Below are 13,956 nucleotides of genomic sequence, written 5' to 3'. Positions count from 1 at the left end.
GCACAAAATGCAACACCGTGCTCATAACTGCCTCATATTTGGATGCTCGGATGGGAATTTCAGAAAAGGTATTACTAAGAATATACTTTGTTCTTGAAAGCACAAGTTCAACTGCAGCAAAACAGGTGCAGATACATTTGACAGCTGAGTGAATACTCCGTGATAACATTAATATAAATTACTAGTTCACCGTCTGTAGCAAAGATGGATCAGGTTTTCAGGATGTGAAGATTTCCTTGAGAAAAGCTCCTGAAGTGCCAGCGTGGGAGATATGAATATACTTATATGTATATATATTTATAGATATACATAGTTAAAAAAAAAAGTGAATAAAACCATTTAATAAACTAGCACGAGACATTTCCATTACGTTCATGGATTAGGATTTTTGCTCTCGGAAAGGCTGGCTCCAGTGTGTGCAGCAAAGCAAACACAGACATTTTCTGTTGCTCGTACAAGTCTTTAAAGTCAGGAGGTCGACAAATTTGGCCTTGCGGACAGAAATCTTTAGGTCCTCTTTGTCGTGCAAGTAGGGTGTCTGTGACCACTGTCATTTCTCCTCTGCTGTTTTCACTTGGAAAGTTTGCTAATGACCCTGATCAAGGCTGCATTTTCGTCTTTCAGTCTTTGATTGTCTGCCTTTAAATCGGAGAGAACCTAAAAACAATGAAAGATTTGTAAAAGAGGTTTAGGACATATGTTCAGTTGAAAGGCTGATACCATACGGGCTGAAACTCGGCCAGCTAAAAAAAAACAAGCCAAGAATCAGCTCCTATGCTGGCATCAGCCTTCGTTCGTGCCTGAACCTGAAACCATTGAGTCGGCCCAGATTTAGGCTGTCAATGATGATGAGAGTTTACATTTCAGAGCCGAAATCTGCCACGTGCCCACACCCGGGCCAATGCAATAGTTCAGGGTGCAGGTAAGGATGAAGGCCGATGTCAGCGTAGGGGCAGATTCTCGGCCTGGGTTTTTCCCAAAATGGAGACACTAGCCTTCAGATCAAGATGAAATTAAGGAATAGCAGCTATTAAGTATAAGTTGGTCCTAAAACAGCAATGCCGTTATGCAGCTTCTCAAATAGCTTAAATGGATCCTGTAATTTTTTATGGTGTAGTTTTAAATTACTAAATTACACTGCAAATAATTAACTACAGGGTATATTTTTTTAGTTGTGATATTGGTGTATAGGCAGCCATCTCAGGTCATTTTGCCTGGTCATGTGCTTTCAGAAAGAGCCAGCACTTTAGGATGGAACTGCTTTCTGACAGGCTGTTGTTTCTCCTACTCAATCTAACTGAATGGGGTCGCAGTGGGACATGGATTTTACTATTGAGTGCTATTCTTAGATCTACCAGGGAGCTGTTATCTGGTTACCTTCCGTTGTTTTACTGATGGGCTGCTGGGGAGGAAGGGAGGAGGGTAATATCACTACAGCAGCATTACATTACAGCAGTAAACAGTGACTGAAGTTTATCAGAGCACAAGTCACATGGCTGGGGGCAGCTGGGAAACTGAGAATATGTCTAGCCCCATGTCAGATTTCAAAATGAAATAAAAAAAATCAGTTTGCTCTTTAAAAAAAACAAATTTCAGTGTAGAAGTCTACTGGAGCAGCACTATTAACCGATTGCAGAGTAAAGCAGTGACATAAAGCCCCTCTGAATTCTCTTTGCTGCGTGACCATGTGTGTTCCTTTCCGACGTGTACACTGTAATTTCTGTCTGTACAGCAAGAAAAGCAAATCATTAAACAAGTGACAGAACATTTTACCTTTAACTCTTCTTCTAGTTCAGCCACTTTTCTCTCTAGTGCTCTTCGTTCCTAAGGAGCAAAACCAATCAGTACTAATTTCAGTAACTATGAAATTGACTTTACAAGGTTACTCCACAGTCACCAATCATGTTTATCGAAGTGATGATGTACTACTGGGTGTGTCCAGCCAGCCATAAAAAAGGCTGAATAGGTCACATTCAACTCCATAAAAACCAAAAGTTTAAACATGACACAAACCAAAGAACAGGTAATAAAAGTAAAACACTGAGAGACTTGAGATCAGCACTCAGAAAATGGAACAGAAAAGAAAATTAATACTCACAAATCTCTCAAGCTCCAGTAACGCCGGTCTCTCTGCACTGCGCTCCTGTCTCTGGCAAATGAAAGATAACAGTTAAAAATACAATATACTTACTTACTATATATCTTATATAACATTATAACAAACAAGGGAAAGTTGTGCTCACCACTATTTTTTTAAAACCATTAGGCGGGGGTGCAATGAGGCTGTGACCACAAAATACATATAGTCAACTACAAGATTCCTCTGCACTCAACCCATTATCAATATATTTAAGACATTGAGACATTTTGTGCATACTGCTACTAAAAAATGCCTTACCCTTTAAACAACACAGGGATTTTTTGTCCATATATTGCAATATATTTAAGCTGGCCAACTACGTCAAAGTCATCCCATATCTGGCCAGTCCTACGCTTAATTTTCATCTGATTCATTAAGAATTCAATTGCTTAATTATACATTTTACAAAGGGACTAAGTTTTACCTGCAACTTACTAGCTGCTTTCAAAGTAAAACTCCCAAACTTGGCTGCCCTTTTATTAGACACCAGTGGGATCACCTGACTATAGCTGGGAAGGGTGGGAGCTACTTTCCCAACTTTCCCTTGTTTGTTATAGTTGTACAGGAGCAGTGACCAGCTCCATGTTGTAGCTCCCACCCTTGTAGCTCCAGCAGAATTATGCAATGAAATCCATTTCTCAAAAGAGCAAACCAATTTTTTTATATTTCATTTTGAAATCTGACATGGGGTTAAACATATTGTCAGTTTCCCAGCTGCCCCCAGCCATATGACTTGTGCTCTGATAAACTTCAGTCACCCCCTCACTTCCCCCCCCCCAACAGTCTAACAACAGAACAATGGGATGGTAACCAGATAACAGCTCCATAACACAAGATAACAGCTGCCTGGTAGATATAGGAACATCATTAAATAGTAGGGATGCACCAAATCCACTATTTTGGATTCGGCCGAACCCCCGAATCCTTCGCGAAAGATTTGGCCAAATACCAAACTGAATCCTAATTTGCATATGCAAAGTAGGGATGTGAAGGGGAAAAAATTGTATGTCCTTGTTTTGTGTCACTCGATCTCCCTCCCGTCCCTAATTTGCTTATGCAAATTAGGATTCGGAACGGCCTGAAAGAAGGATATGGCCGAATCTGAATCCTGTTGAAAAAGCCCGAATCCCGAACTGAATCCTGGATTCGGTCCATCCCTACAAAATAGTAAAATCCAGGTCCCACTGCGACACATTCAGTTACGTTGAGCAGGAGAAATAACAGCCTGCCAGAAAGCAGTTCAATCCTAAAGTGCTGGCTCTTTCTGAAAGCACATGACCAGGCAAAATGACCTGAGATGGCTGCCTACAAAAAAATATAATAAATTAAAAAAAAATACCCTTGCTGTTTCAGCAACGACATTTTGTATTGTTGAGTGAATTTTTTGCAGAGTAAACAGTGTAATTTAGAAATAAAAACTACATAAAATCGTGACAGAATCCCTCTAAGGACAAAAGAAAACAACAGAGTACATAGTCTGGTTGGATAATTAGGATTGTTAGAAAATCCTGTTTAAATGCTTGTTTAAAATGCTATGTTTAAAACGAATACATTTGTGGCACTAAGAGCTGACACAGCAGGGCAAAGGGAAGACTAGGACCTGAGCCTTGGGTGTTTTCATGAACTAAAGCAGGTCTCATGTCAGAGGCTGTAAACTGTATCAATCCAGCTGCAGTAACCAATAAAGAATTTGCTTTCAGTCTTAACTACAAGCTAGAAAAGAGATGTTGCAAAGGGTTAACAGTAGTTAGTAAATCTAAAAGCATGTTGAACTAAGTTTTTTTTAGTGTCTAAAGAATAATGCACCAGTACTGGGATTGATAATATAATATATTAATATATACAGTATTATATATGGAGACAGACAGAAGGGCATAAAATGATTGCTTAGGCCTACCTGTGTGACTCGTTCCAACTCTAGCCGTATCTGGGTAAGCTTCAGCTCTGTCTCTTGAAGTTGGTCTCGGAGTGTTTCATTGTCAGCCAGTAGGTTTTCATACAACTATAGGAAATGAAAAAAAACAGTCACTGAAAGTTAGTATTAAGGAGCCAATCCTGAAAGTAAAATGCAAATATTCAAGAATATACCATAATATGCCTAGTTCAGCCATGTGTCAATAATCTCTTTTTGCCTTACACAAAGGCAATCACACAAACAGTCCACATGAGGCAAGAACATTTAAATTTAATGGCACTATGCTATTCATTTACATATGTCTGACATCCCAAAGCAATAAGCAAGTGCAGTAAAGTAACCATTTCTAGCAACAGAATTTACACAGAGCCAGCGGTGGATATTAGAATTTTATCTTTAAAGGACGTGTAAACCCTACCCACAAAAATATAATCGGTGAACAGCCTCTTTGAAATCATCAGATACCTGCCACTCTGGTTGTTAAATGGTTATTAGTAAGGCTACAGCATCCAGTAAATCACTTAGAAATCCATCTCCTCCTCTAACCCACTCTGCCCCCTCCTTCAGGAATTTACTTTGGCTGTTGGCTAATGAGCATGCTCAATTCTTCTCAGCTCAGATTACTAAACACACCCTCCATTCTAGCAGCCAATGAAGAGATAGCATTGCTGGTTCCCATAGAAACTCTAGCGGTCTGATACAATTTTTTTCTCCTAAACACCTCTCCTGAGTTTAACCATTACAGCGCTCAACCCCAGCAGAACTTTTTATTAAAGTATGTTGTGTAAACCTGCATTCTGTATTGCATTAACTTTAGAGCATACATGTCAATGTTACTGATGATGTTGCCGCCGGGTGAAAGCTGCTATTTGTTTTAGGAAATGTGATGGCACTGGCAAATGGAGGGGATATATGCAGTACAAATGATGTGGCTTTTGTGGTGAAGATATGCCCAACTTATATACATGGTAGGAAAATGCAGGCTTTACATGTTCTTTATTAAGGGCATCTCACTGAACAATGGAATTCATATTGTTATTTTCCCAAATAAATAATGGATTACTAAACAGGCAGCAGTACATCAGAAATAATACTCAGCATCTCACCTTCTTATAGTCCTTTTCAGACTCTTCTTTTGAGCCAAAATTACGCCTTTGAAATGTGTGACTCCCAGTTCTGTGAGGCAAAAGACTGCTCCAGCTTTCTGTTACCCTGTGAATAAGAGCAGTTCATTACTCCTACAGAATTATGTAATAACTAAGTGCAGTGGTACACCTTGTTTTCTCCTCAGGTGTAGAAATGGGTTTTATATTCAAAGGAAACCAACCAACTAATATGTCAGTACAAAGGTTAGACAAGAAGCCTTCTTAGGAATCCAGAACCAAGCATTTTACCAAAACATGAAAATTCCAAAGCAGCTTTCCAGTCTGTCCTTATTTGTTCCTATTTCCATTCTTCTGCCCCTTTCCAGTTTTCAGAGGGTGATCAATAACCCTGGCAGCGCAGACATTTTTCCTCTGTGGAGCTATAATGTTACTTATGTTGCTATTAAGACCCACTCCTATTGATATTGCAGTCTTATATTCAAACCACTGTCTGGCTGCAAGGGTAAATTTGACCAGACAGATGCTGAAATTGCAAACTGGAAATTAGCTAACCAACAAAAATTATTTTCTCCATTCCTATAACTTACGCCGTGCTGAAGTGGTGACCTTGGAAATGCAAATTTGCAGTTCTGCTGTATAAAAAGAACACAGTTTTCCGAATATATCTTAAGATTTTCCAAATACCCTTTTGGTACAATATTAATGTATGATAACATAACTGCATAAATTACCCATATCCTGATGTTTCATTGTGATGTACCGACTCTGCCTCGTCATTCTCCATCCCCTAAAGAAAAAAAGGCACAGTAAGAGAAGGAACTTTTTCCAAAAACCCTTATGTTTTCAATCCCAAAATGGTTTCCAACAATTTAAACCAATTACCACTTTACAATAAATAGCATCTAATTGGCTCCTTACCGCATAAGAATTTGTCCCCAAGCCCAGTCGCTGATCTTTGCGCCATTTTCTTCTGTCTCTTGCTGTCAAATGGTTTTGGCTTTCAGCTTCCAATTCCTCTTTGCTAGTTGATTCTAGTTCTATTAAAAGTAAATATGGAATTTGAATTAAAAGACATACCTTGTTACTGTATTACTGTACATGATGGTACAATCAAAGAAGTAACCCATGTTCTACCCCAATTACATAAAAAAAAAAATATTAGTAAACAATGTTTGATATAACATGGAACAACTGTATAACTGTTTTAACTTTCAGGGAAATAAAATCAGAGGCACAATCACAGCTAACCTAAAGACTAAATAGTGGCAGATAAAGGGGACATGGGAGACTTATCTACATTTGGTGGACCTCCACACATATACCAGCAGCATAAAGCATGACAGTTGACAGAGGATGCCCCACTATACTGACAAACTACAATTAAAAAAAAAAAAGCAAGCATGAGTAGATCTGGGTGAGAAAACCTGCAAAAACAATGGGTATTTTATAAAATAAATCCAATGCTTTCATTACTTCAAAATTAAAACTACAAAACGTGTAATGGCTGAAGCAAAAAGTAAAAATAAAGGTGAGGAAATGAAAACCATTTAAAGGATAAGTAAAACAAAAATAAATGTAAAACTGCTTATGGTGCTTTTCTAAGCGCTTTTGAAATTTACAGGCATTACCCTTTTAACAGTCAACATAATAAATCCCGTTTAACTATCCTTGTCACTGTGTTGCTGCCACTGGTGTTGAATTAGCGTGCAAATCTAAATGCAAATCTGTATGGCATTTTTTTTGCAAAAATTTTTTTTCAAAAAAATGCACAATTGGTGACAGCTTTTTGCATTTTGTAAGTTGCTCGATGTTTGGTAGTTGAGGCATATTGCTGTTATGGATTTAGTTCTGATTGACTTCATAGTAGAGATGTGTTACCTTTTTTTGAGGGAGAATTCACAGTATTTATAGTTGAAGCAGATATGTTATGCTCAGTGCTTGGCAGTCCCAGTCGTCTGGTAATATCCTAAAACAAATACATATATGAATTAATGTTCAGCTGACTACGCTCATTCCAAACTTTTTACCAGAATACAATAAGAGTGTTAAGACAATTTTGGAGACAAAATGATATCTGCCCCAGTCTCCTTTTAATAGAAGTAGCTGGTTCCCCATGCCACATCAGGCCGCCTCAGCTGCTAAATGCCATAAATCAAAGTGGTCAATGGTCAGTGTCTTTTCTCTGCAGCAGGAGGCGCCAGAGACATCACACAAACAGTGCCCAAGTACATCATGGCTGATTAATTACTTCTGCAGGTAAAAGACAGCGCAGCCACGGACTACTTTGATTTAGAACATCAGAGTTGGGACTACCTAATGTGACCAGGGGGGCCGATGTATTATATGCAATGTAAACATATGTCCTATACTACAGTTTCATTCTGAATGGATCCTTCATGGTTATACAGATCTCTAAATAAACTAGGGATGCACCGAATCCAGGATTCAGTTCGGGAATTGGCCGAATCCTTCTGGTTGGCCGAACCGAATATGTATCCTAATTTGCATATGCAAATTAGGAGTGGGGAGGCAAATCTTATGACTTTTTGTCACAAAACAAGGAAGTAAAAAATGTTTTTCTCCTTCCAACCCCTAATTTTCATTTGCAAATTATGAATCGGATTCGATTCAATATTTGGCCGAATTTTTCGGAGGATTCGTGGTTCGGCCGAGTCCAAGATAGGGAATTTCCCTGTATTAGTACTTCTAATACTAAACTGTATTAGTATTTCTATAGCAAGCAGAGTTTGTACCAGCACAGGGCAACATAACATCAAATTTACAATGCTTGCAAAAGTTTTAAGGTTCCCTCAGTGTATATCATCTTATTTTTTTAGGGTCTGCTAAGCATAAAAGCATAATATCAAAGGTTATTGTGATTCTATAATCTACATTTAGAGTTTTTAAGGTTTGAATGGTTAATTCGAATTCTCAAATCTTTTTTTTTGTGTCAAAACTCACAAATTGAAATTTAAAAGCACCAACTCATATATTAATTCAAATGTGAGACTCATCACACCTCGACCATGGAAACAGTAGAACTGTTGAATATTCGCCAGCTAAAACATGCCCAAGTTAATTTACAAGTCGAAGGCAGAGGTCCGTTGAACTATTTGAATATGTTAATTGCCTTCCTGACATTCAAGTTTTTTTCTGAGGACAATTCAGTTCAAATTTGATTCCAATTTTCTGGTCGGGACTATTAGATCGAATATTAGACTTTTCAGTTTTTTCTTACGAGTTCTAGGTATATTCAAATTTATTAAAGTAATAAAGTATGTGAGTGTATAGATAAGTATGAGTGTGTGTATATATATATATATATATATATAAGTGCACTGGGGCTCATTTCGAGGTGTTAAACATGATGGACTTTGGTCTTTTTTCAAGCCGACAATGTAAGCAGAATACAACAGACGCTAAATGTTTACAAAAACGTTTCAGTAGCAAACATTTACTCACCGAACCTTCCATGGACTGACCCTTTTCCCCACTGTCTTCTGCTTTAGTCTTTGGCTCAGTAGATGGACTATCACCTGGTTTCCCCAATGTCTTTTCTGCCTCTTTCAAGTCCGTTAGGGTGACACCCTAAGATAAAAGAGCACCATATTCATCGGAATGCCAGAAGATTGGTGTGCAGACTCACTGCTTATCTGAGACCAAGTATATTTTACCTGAGTAGACCTTCTTGACTGCCTCATAAGTCTTGAGCGTGCTTTTCGCTGAGACTCTGATTCTTCATCGCGGACTGGTGTTTGGTATGACCTATTGGGAAAGTCTGGTGAGGATTTTGTTTTACCACCCACTCCATCATATTAATCTTAAATAAAATGACTCTCCTTTTTGCTGAAATAGAATAATGTGCTTCAAGTAGTTTAGTGTTCTGGAGAGAAAGACAGAAATAAATCTGAACGAATTTCTTACCAGAATTGACTATGAAGGTTTTCATTCATTCAGGTCATGGTATATCTAGTAGAAGTAAATCTAGGGCTACTATTCACTTATACTCAGTTACACCGCAGCATTGTGATTGGATTATCTGAAGATTTTATATGCCGAGGATTTCCCGTAACAGTCAATTGAACTGAAGAAGCAGTGAAACGTCTTCAATGATTAATCAGCAAGTCCAGTTGTTCTAGATTTACTTCTACTAGAGTTACCAGAATTGTTATCAATAAGGTAGAGCTTTGCTGCCTATCACACAAAAATACTAAGACCACCATGTAAACCGAACGACCAGGGCCGGCCTTAGGCCTATTGGACCAATTGGGCCCAATAGGGCCCCGCACCTCAGGGGGCCCCGCACCACAGGGCAGCACAGATAATATTTCCCTCAGCACATGATACTGCCTGGCCTGCCCCCAACTTTGAGAGTCCAGCCCATCCCCAAATCTATAGGTCCAGCCCACCCCCAACTCTGATAAGCCAGCCTATCCCCCAACTCCATAGGTCTAGCCTGCCCCCAACTCTCATAGGCCCAGTTTTCCTCCAACCTTGATAGGCCCTGCCTGCCCCCAATCCAACCAAGCCTGCTCCCAAGCTGAATCGGCCCAGCCTGCCCCAAACTAATTGGCCCAGTCCACTCTCCTATTTCCTCCCTCTCTCTCTTACCCTGTGTGCCCCTATTATATCCCTCTCACTCTCTTACCTTGTCTGCCGCTTTCCTTTCTATTTTGTGCCTGTATGCCCTTATTTTCCTAAATACTTGGTGTGTCAGTAGCCAGCAACACTTTGTCTAGGGGCCCCGCCAACATGGTCCCAATTGGGCCCCACATTTGATAGGATCAGCCCTGCGAACGACTCCGTAGAAGAGGGGTAAAAGTATAACTTCATTCAGTATACAAAGTTTTACAAGTTAAAATACATTACACCCTGCTGCCTGCCAGGTGTATCTTACTTTAATTTGAGATTCTACTATGCCTACAGAAGTCTGATTTTATTGAAGACCTACTATCAATATAAACCTTGCATGGTGGGATGAGTGTGGCTCCAGAGATAGCAGAGAACTGTGCAATAAACATAGCATGCATGGGAGATAAAGTGCCTTACCTTCGCTTATCTTGTGAATCAGTGCTGGAGGACGACGTGGAGGAAGTGGCAATCATGCTGGAGGAGGTGTTTGTGTGCAACTGTGTGGTGGGAACCATATCAGGTTTCATCTGTAATCCACCTTCAGTGTCTCTAGATGTGACCAAGTAAGGTGGTGGTTGTTGTTTTAAGATGCTCATACCATAAAATTAATTTCAATCATGAATTTGGGTTTTGTGGGATTTTATGATATTATTCTCCAATACAGTGTTCCCCAACCAGTGGCTCGCGAGCAACATGTTGCTCACCAGCCTCCTGGATGTTGCTCCCAGTGGCCTCAAAGTAGGTGCTTATTTTTTTTTTTTTAATTCTTGTCTTGGAGGTAAGTTTTTGTTGCATAAAAACAGAGCCAAAACACTGCCAAACAGAGTCAACATTGAGGCTACCAAATAGCTAATCACGGCCCTTATTTGGCACCTCCTGGAACTATTTTCATGCTTCGGTTGTCCCCAACGTTTTTTACATTTGGATGTGGCTCACAGGTATAAAATGTTGGGGGCCCCTAGGCTAATACAAAGAAGCAACTATTGGGAAGCACATGATTTGCCATTGTCTGGTATTGCAGACCAAAAATACACAGATGAGGAATTTGGTTAAAACTGTCCAGCATATCTCATTACTTTGACTTTACTCTGAAGGACAAAATGCCAGTGCAGGAGTTCACCAATGGATGCTGCCATTAGGGCACTGAACGGAGTATCATTAATGAGTATCATTAGGATTATGGGTGTCCGGTTTGCTTTAAATGCAAGAAATCGAGGTGGAAAACGATATAGGATAATTCAAGAGCAGTGCAAGTGGTTTAAAGTACAATGTACAGTGCCGTGTAATACACCAACGCAAGTGACTCACATGCAGGTGCTTTAAGGGAAACATAACTTACTCTTTCTTGCTATCTTGCAGGCTCTCTGAGGGAGAGAAAATCCTTCTGCTTGGAGTTGGCTGAACACGGGCCAAAAGGGGTTCTTTATTCTAAAGAGGAAACACAAGACTTAAATAAAATATGCAATCTCACTGCTCGACAAGGCAAGACAAACTTCGAATTAAATATTAGTTCTAGGTTGACAACGATGTTCTAAACCCTCTTGTATGCAGTCTTTTAGTTTACAATTTTTACATTTATTTTGGCACAAACTATTACCTGATTGTGAGGTTCACGGATACAGGTAACAAGACAACTGTCAGAATAGGGGTGTGTCATATTGTTTGCTGTGGCTTTCGAAAGCTACTTGACAACACAAGGGGGGCATATTTATCAAAAATCGAGTTTGTGAATTTAAGTTTTTATTGGGAAAACCTGTAAACCTCTCCAAACCCGAATGTGTGCTTATGTATTTAAAAACTCAGGTTGATTAAAACCGTGAAAATAGTTTGAATCCAGCAAAAGCGCAGTCTACTCATCAACAACTTTAAAAAAAAAAAAAAAAGTTTTAAACTTAAATTGGAAGAAAAAAAAATGCTTACCTTGACAGTTCAAAGATTTTAGCAAAAATGCTGATAGGCAGCCTGATAAATACCCCCCATTTATTTCCCCCTATTTGGGGGGGAAATAAAACTAAGATATGCTACACAGTATATTTCCCTTTAATAATAGAAAATGCCTTTGTCTATTTGTAATACAAAGACATAATGAAAGTAAATTGCTGGGAAACAGGTATTTATCTGTACACAAAGATAAGCATTAAAGAAATTTAAGAAAAACAAAATGAGAAGCAAAGAAAATAAATATGACCTGATCTAGAACAGATAACTGAATAAATACTTTGTTAATCGTGCCCTACCAGGTGGCCTGAAGGCTTCCCTTTCCTACAGCTGGCTAACATGCACCCTGCACTGTTCTCTGCTTGTACAATGCATCTTGCTTCTGATTCTTTTAGTCTCCTGTTCCATTTGTGAAGAATCTCCCAAGCGTCATGCTGCTGGGATGGCAAGAGACAGGCCAGTGTCACATCCAATATTATCAAATATCAAATAACATTTTGTGCTTGTCTTGAGCATTTTATCCATCTCCGTATGCCATTTTATATTTTATTACACTTTAATCCTGCTGAATCCTTGTACAGGTATGGGACCAGTTATCCAGAATGCTTGGGTTTTCCTGATAACAGATCTTTCCGTAATTTGGATCTTCACATCTTAAGACTACTATAAAATCATATAAACTTTAAATAAACCCAATAGGCTGGTTTTGGTTCCTATAAGGATTAAGTATATCTTAGTTTGGATCAAGTACAAGCTATATAGTTGTATTACTAAAGAGAAAAAGGAAATCATTTTTATAAATTTGGATTAACTTCTGAATAACGGTTTCCAGATAATGAATCCCATATAATATGTATTGCTATTGAAAGCAGTGCTTGTCCCTTTCTATTATCTGCCCTGATGGCTCAGACTATTGAATAGACACTGGAACAGACACTGTTTAATAGCAATACATATACAAATAATTTGAAAACCATAGAAAATTTGTAATAAATGTATATTACAAAGTTGCTTAGAATAATGTTTTCTTTTATTAGGCAAAAACTATTTTTGGGGTTGACTTATCCTTTAAAAAAAGGAGCTCATTAGCGGGGGCTTCTCTGCATACATGTTATTAGCTTCTTTGATGTTCTTATCTTGGGGAACAGGAAGTACAAAAGCAAAACTGGTTTCATAAGGGGAAATTTACTAAAGGGCGAAGTGGCTAACGCTGGCGAAAATTCGCCAGCGTGGCGTCATTTCGGCACTTCACAAAGGAGATAGACTCTGGCACAACTTCGCACTCTAACGCCAGGCAAATTTTCACTCTGACGAAAGAGCGTTACTACGCAAATTCACTACGTTTTTTATTCTACTGACTGTTACCTCTATCTCCAGACTTGCATTCGCCACCTCAGACCTGGCGAAGTGCAATAGAGTAGATAGGACTTCCTCAAAAAAAAGTTGAACATTTTTCTAAGTCCCAAAAAACGCTGGCGTCTTTTCCTTTTTACATGGTGATAGGCTGAAAAAGATCAAAAACTTTTTTTGGGGTACCCTCCTTCCCCCCTACATTTGATAACATATGGCACCTAAACTATATAGTGGGCACTTGTGTAGGGCAATATAAGACCTCTATATAATTTTATTAAGGTTCCCTGGCCTTGTGTAGTGTAATGTATTTGCTGCAGCAAATACGGCCATTGTACTTTAACTGCATGGCGTATGCAAATTAGCCAACACAAGCGTAACTTCGAACTGCTGAGCGTATTTTCGCTAGCGCAACTCCACCAGCGTTCGTTACCCTGTGCACAACTTCGGATCTTCGTGAATTAGGGTTGTCCAGGCGAATTTACGCCTGGCGAAGTCTTGCGAAGTCTTGCGCAAAGCCAGCGCTGGTGAATTTTCGCTGGTTAGTGAACTTGCCCCATAGTCTTGATCAGTACAAAATTACAGAAACCATTGATTTTTCGAAATTAAAACATTTGTGTGTGTTCTATGCTTTGCACAAGCCCTATTCATTCAGTTCATGATGAAACTAAGTGTATACTGTCCCTTTAACTTGTGATAGCCAAGTTGACTCTATATTTGGCTCACAACATATGTGGCACACTAGAATGGTTTTTACCTAATATTCACATTTGTTGATCCACGGAAATATATTTGTATTCTAATTAAGTACGCATTTTTTGGCAAGTAACACTGTAAACCTAATAATATTTCAGTGGGTGATGCGTGGGTGTTGA

The 13,956-nt window shown here is 39.0% G+C and overlaps 1 protein-coding gene across 5 annotated transcripts in view; it reads right to left on the bottom strand.

The window, feature by feature from the left end:
• Positions 1–326: 326 nt before the first annotated feature.
• The window catches only part of LOC108696670 (protein phosphatase 1 regulatory subunit 12C), a 58,757-nt gene continuing 45,127 nt past the window's right edge, over positions 327–13,956 (bottom strand). Inside the window, exons 10-22 of one of the 5 annotated variants that reach the window (XM_018226230.2) lie at positions 12,031–12,165; positions 11,133–11,221; positions 10,211–10,342; positions 8,836–8,926; positions 8,624–8,749; positions 7,040–7,127; positions 6,080–6,198; positions 5,893–5,948; positions 5,162–5,267; positions 4,038–4,142; positions 2,099–2,149; positions 1,774–1,824; positions 327–657 (exon numbers count right to left, since the gene is read on the bottom strand). In XM_018226230.2, the coding sequence (XP_018081719.1) occupies positions 571–657; positions 1,774–1,824; positions 2,099–2,149; positions 4,038–4,142; positions 5,162–5,267; positions 5,893–5,948; positions 6,080–6,198; positions 7,040–7,127; positions 8,624–8,749; positions 8,836–8,926; positions 10,211–10,342; positions 11,133–11,221; positions 12,031–12,165 (1,236 nt within the window). In that variant the 3' untranslated portion in view covers positions 327–570. Of the gene's footprint in view, positions 658–1,773; positions 1,825–2,098; positions 2,150–4,037; positions 4,143–5,161; positions 5,268–5,297; positions 5,794–5,892; positions 5,949–6,079; positions 6,199–7,039; positions 7,128–8,623; positions 8,750–8,835; positions 8,927–10,210; positions 10,343–11,132; positions 11,222–12,030; positions 12,166–13,956 lie in introns of those variants that run through there. The other 4 variants (XM_018226231.2, XM_018226232.2, XM_041569499.1 and 1 more) reach the window with 4 other exon arrangements.

This window comes from Xenopus laevis, chromosome 7L, assembly GCF_017654675.1.
Source record: "Xenopus laevis strain J_2021 chromosome 7L, Xenopus_laevis_v10.1, whole genome shotgun sequence".
NCBI lineage: Eukaryota > Metazoa > Chordata > Amphibia > Anura > Pipidae > Xenopus > Xenopus laevis.
Note: the sequence above shows the minus strand (reverse complement) of the source record. Positions and strands in the feature narration are given on the sequence as shown.